The following is a 5,000-nucleotide window of genomic DNA, read 5'->3' as shown; positions in this document are numbered from 1 at the left end:
GAGAGAGAGACAGACAGGCAGGCACAGAGGGAGAGAGAGAGAGAGAGAGATAGACAGACAGAGAGAGAGAAGAGACAGACAGGCACGTAGGCGGACAGACAGAGACAATCAGGCAGTAAAACAGACAGGCAGGTAGGCGGACAGACAGACACACAGAGAGACAATTAGACCAGCTGGCAGACAGACAGGACCAAGTCAACAACAACAACAGCAACAACAACAACAACAATAATAATAGTAATAGTAATAAATGCGTCCTTATGCCACCACCAAAGCAAAATCTCCATTTATGTAAGTTTAATGGACAATAAAGAAGTCTAAGTCTAAGTCTATAATAATAACAACTAGAAGCACTCAGAGAGCGCAGACCTCCGCCAAGGAAGCTGCTTGATAGAGCATTTGACCATGTTACACCCTCTCTTTCTACCTTCTTTTGTGGAGTTAGAAACTGGAATGTTTTGCCCTGGCCCGCAATTCAATTTTTCGGTCACTAGGGGGCGTCTAGATTTACAGGCCGGCAATGGTGAAAAATCTTTTAAAAGGTCCTGGTTCTGGTTCGTGATCCGGATCACCACCAGAATCTAATCACTTGATCCTTGGGTCATTACCATCAACTCCACAATGTTTCGTCCAAATCTGTTGATTCGCTTTTGAGTTATCCTACTGACAAACAAACAGATAGACAGACAAACCAACGCGACCGAAAATATTACCTCCTTGGCGGAGTTAATAACATCAACTATAATTTGTTTAGTAATGCTGCTGACAAGAGAAAAAAAAGTTAATAGTTGAATTGCATCACTGCACTTTTCAGAAGCAGAAGCTGAAGTCAGAAGTTCCATTCTGCTCAACCCTCCCCTCGCTCCTCTCCTCCCCCCCCCCCACACTCTCCCCTTCCCCCCCCACCCTCTCCTCTCCTCCTCCTCCCCCCCTTCTCTCCTCCCCCCCACCCTCTCCTCTCCTCTCCTATCCCCCCTTCTCTCTCCTCTCCTCTCCTCTCCTCTCCTCTCCTCTCCTCTCCCCTCCCCTCTCTCTCTCCCCTCCCCTCTCTTTCTCCTCTCCTCTCCTCTCCTTTCTTTTCCTCTCCTCTCCTCTCGTCTTCTCTCCTCTCCTCTCCTTTCTTTTCCTCTCCTCTCCTCTCGTCTTCTCTCCTCTCCTCCACTCCTCCCTCCTCCCCCTCCCTCTCTCCTCCCCTCCCTCTCTCCTCCCCTCCCCTCCTTCTCTCCTCTCCTCTTCCCCTCCTTCTCTCCTCCCCTCCCTCTCTCCTCCCCTCCCCTCCTTCTCTCCTCCCCTCTCTCTTTCTTTCTTCCTCTTTGCTTTCTGGCAGCTGTCCGTTCAGACAGAATGCGACACGTACTTGACAGGTCTGACTTCTCTGTACTCTTCCTGTACTCTTCTTCCTGTTCTATCCATCTATCTCCTCTTTTCTATAACTCTCTCCATCTCTCTCTTGATCTCTCCATCTCTCCCCTTCTCTCTTGCTCTAACTACATCTCTGACTTGTAGTCTTTGACTCCCTCTGTCCATCTCTCTCTCTCTCTCTCTCTCTCTCTCTCTCTCTCTCTCTCTCTCTGTCCACCCCTCCCTCTCTCTTTTCATCTCTTTTTCTCTGTCCATCTCTCCATCTCTGTCTATATATTTTATTTTCTGACTCCTTCTTTCCACCAATCTCTTTCTCGGAGACTCTCTCTCTGTAACTCTTTCTTTCTGTCAGTGTCTGTCACTGTCTTCATCCGCCAGTCTCTCACTCTCTCTCTCTCTCTCTCTCTCTCTCTCTCTCTCTCTCTCTCTCTCTCTCTCTTTCTCTCTGTGTTTCTCTGCATCCCTCCATCTGTGTGGTGTGTGTTGTGTCTGCAGTCTCCTCATCATGGGGTTGTCTCCTGGGTGGACACGGAGCCTCGTCCTCTACTGCGGCTATGGTGAGCCATGAAAACACACACGCACACACACACGCACGCACGCACGCACGCACGCACACACACACACACACACACGCACGCACGCACGCACACACATGCATGCACACACACGCACGCACGCACGCGCACGCACGCACGCACGCACGCACGCACGCACGCACACAGAGACGCACACACAAACACACACACACACGCATACACGGACGCACGTACGCACACACACATACGCACACACGACACACACACACACACACACACACACACACACACACACACACACACACACACACACACACACGTATATGTATACAGGGTAGGTAGAGAACCACCATAGGCAGGCATAGAGAGGAGTGAGGATCATGACACAGTACTGGGTATTATGCATTACTCTTATTACAACACTGTACCGTTTAATATCACATTACATCCAGCTATAGCCTGGCGACGCCATCCATGTACTCCACCCAAAGATTTTGGCTCCGCACATCGTCTGGCAAAAGCCTCGAGCTCGGTTCTCTCAGTGTTTCGCCAATCAGCAAACAGTTGAAAGTGGTGACGTAGAACTCACCCGCGAGCTCCGTTACTGATTGGTTAAGGTAACTATATTCACTTTCGTTTTGCTATTTGTATGCTTTTGCGATGCTATAACGTAACAGGCATGCTAATAAAGCACAATATGTGTTTTGATTTGAGTTTGGAACTTCAATTAATTTAAAAGATAGAGTAAGAACCAGACCATCTCCCATCGTCCACGGAGACGGATTCCTTATGGCTTTTGCCAGACTGATTGACGGAGTAAACAGTCGGCTATTCGCCCAGGCTAGCATTATAGCACTGTACCGTTTAATATCACATTACATAGCTTTTAGCAGACGCCTTTGACCAAAGCCACTTACAAGGAGAACATTTAACCCCTTAGCGCAGCACTATGGCTCTCTCTAATGTCGTAGCATTGTTAAGTTGTTATGATGTAGTTGAAGCATTTCCAGCAAGTGAATAGGGTGGCTAGCGAGCCCTGCTGCAGTAAGGGACTACGCAAGAACAGGGTAAGGCACAGTGTACAGTTGCAACACTGACAACATTGTCCAACACAAAGTAAAGATGACATAGCAAAAAATAAGCTGCATTTTAAAAAGTGGCGAAAAGTAAACAAAGACATAAAGGCGTAGTGTGCAGTTGCAACACTGACAGCAGTGTCCAACCCATGGTAAAGAATGCAGCCTATAATGATGAGAAGTATAGCAAGGCATTTTGAGATAGTAAACAAAGACATCTATAGGCGTGGTGTACAGTTGCAGCACTGACAGCAACGTCCAACACATGGTAAGGGATGCTAAAAGGATATTAAAAGTCATTTAGGCACGTAAAAGATGTTAGGCACATTAGGTACATTATTATGCGTTATAGAAGTGTGTCTTATTGTTTGTAGCGTTGTCATGGTTTGACTTGTTGGTTTCTTCTTTATTTTTTGCCTTGCTGCAACATTCAGAGAAATGGAAGTACTTCCCTGTTCCTACGCAAGCTTGACACACCTTTTCACAGAACAGTAATTGATTAGATAACTGAATCCAAAGCACTCTCCTTCGAGTCAAGGTTGAAGTTATAATAAAAACCCTTTATTCTACATTGCGGTAAACAAACTTAAAAACGCAGACCGGTTTCCTCCTCAATTTTCCTTAATTGATGACACTTTTCTTGACGCCAGCGTCGTACGTGGGCTATGACATGACAGCAGCGTCGTACGTGGGCTATGACATGACAGCAGCGTCGTACGTAGGCTATGACATGACAGCAGCGTCATAATAGTGTCGAGACGCAGTCATAGACGTGTCATAAGCATTACGTCAGTGCCATAAACTTTTTTGGGTAAGATACAGTACCTCAACTTGAGCAGGGCACCGAACACCACACTGCTCCAGGGACTGTAACCAATACCCTGTACCAAGGCACCGAACACCACACTGCTCCAGGGACTGTAACCAATACCCTGTACCAAGGCACCGAACACCACACTGCTCCAGGGACTGTAACCAATACCCTGTACCAAGGCACCGAACACCACACTGCTCCAGGGACTGTAACCAATACCCTGTAAAGCACTCTAAGGCGTTTTGGATGAAAGCATCAGCTTAGTGCAATGTGATGTGATGTGATGTAATGTGATGCCACGTAACCTCCTGCTTGGTCCAGCTCCTGTGTTACTGATGTGTGCGCGTTCTATGCCTGTTTAGAATCAGCGGGTGTCAGAGGTCATATGTAGTGCAACACTGTGGGGCATGCTGCGTAATATTGCATATGGCTTCATTCCACTTGGATGATAGTCATGTCAGTCAGGACTCTTTGGATAAAATCCTCAGCTAAGTGAAATGTGATGTGATATAATGTAAACCTCCTGTTTGGTCCAGCTGGTGTGTGAAATGTGATGTGATATAATGTAAACCTCCTGTTTGGTCCAGCTGGTGTGAAATGTGATGTGATATAATGTAAACCTCCTGTTTGGTCCAGCTGGTGTATGCGCGTTCTCTGCCTGTTTAGATATGTCAGTGATAATCAGCTGGAGTCTGAGGCCATGTGTAGGCCGGCGTGAGTAACACTGTGGGGGTTGTTGGGTAATATTGCATATTGCTTCATTTCACTTAGAGAATACTCGTGTCACTCAGGAAACTTCACAGGAAACAGTGATGCACTATACCGATATGTGTGCATGCGTACGTGTGTGTGTGCGTACTTGCGTGCGTGTGTGCGTGTCACAGAGGAGGTGACAGTGATGTGTGTGTGTGTGTGTGTGTGTGTGTGTGTGTGTGTGTGTGTGTGTGTGTGTGTGTGTGTGTGTGTGTGTGTGTGTGTGTGTGTGTGTGTGTGTGTGTGTGTGTGTGTGTGTGTGCATGTGTCACAGAGGAGGTGACAGTGATGTGTGTGTGTGTCTGTGTCATAGTGGCTGATATGCGTGCACTGGCATGTACTATGCCCTTTTAAGGACACATCAGAGAGAGAGAGAGAGAGAGAGAGAGGAGAGAGAGAGAGAGAGAGAGAGAGGAGAGAGAGAGGAGAGAGGAGAGGAGGGGAGAGGTAGAGAGGAGA

General features: G+C 47.4%; 1 protein-coding gene across 1 annotated transcript in view; it reads left to right on the top strand.

The window, feature by feature from the left end:
- Positions 1-1,327: 1,327 nt before the first annotated feature.
- LOC134442464 (integrin alpha-M-like) overlaps positions 1,328-5,000 on the top strand; it is a 47,845-nt gene continuing 44,172 nt past the window's right edge. The window contains exons 1-2 of the mRNA XM_063192626.1: positions 1,328-1,364; positions 1,858-1,919. Coding sequence (XP_063048696.1) covers positions 1,345-1,364; positions 1,858-1,919 — 82 coding nt within the window. The 5' untranslated portion in view covers positions 1,328-1,344. The remainder of the gene's footprint in view (positions 1,365-1,857; positions 1,920-5,000) is intronic.

The sequence above is a fragment of the Engraulis encrasicolus genome, chromosome 2 (genome assembly GCF_034702125.1).
Source record: "Engraulis encrasicolus isolate BLACKSEA-1 chromosome 2, IST_EnEncr_1.0, whole genome shotgun sequence".
NCBI lineage: Eukaryota > Metazoa > Chordata > Actinopteri > Clupeiformes > Engraulidae > Engraulis > Engraulis encrasicolus.
The sequence above is the reverse complement of the archived record's forward strand: the minus strand, read 5'-3'. Positions and strand labels throughout refer to the sequence as shown.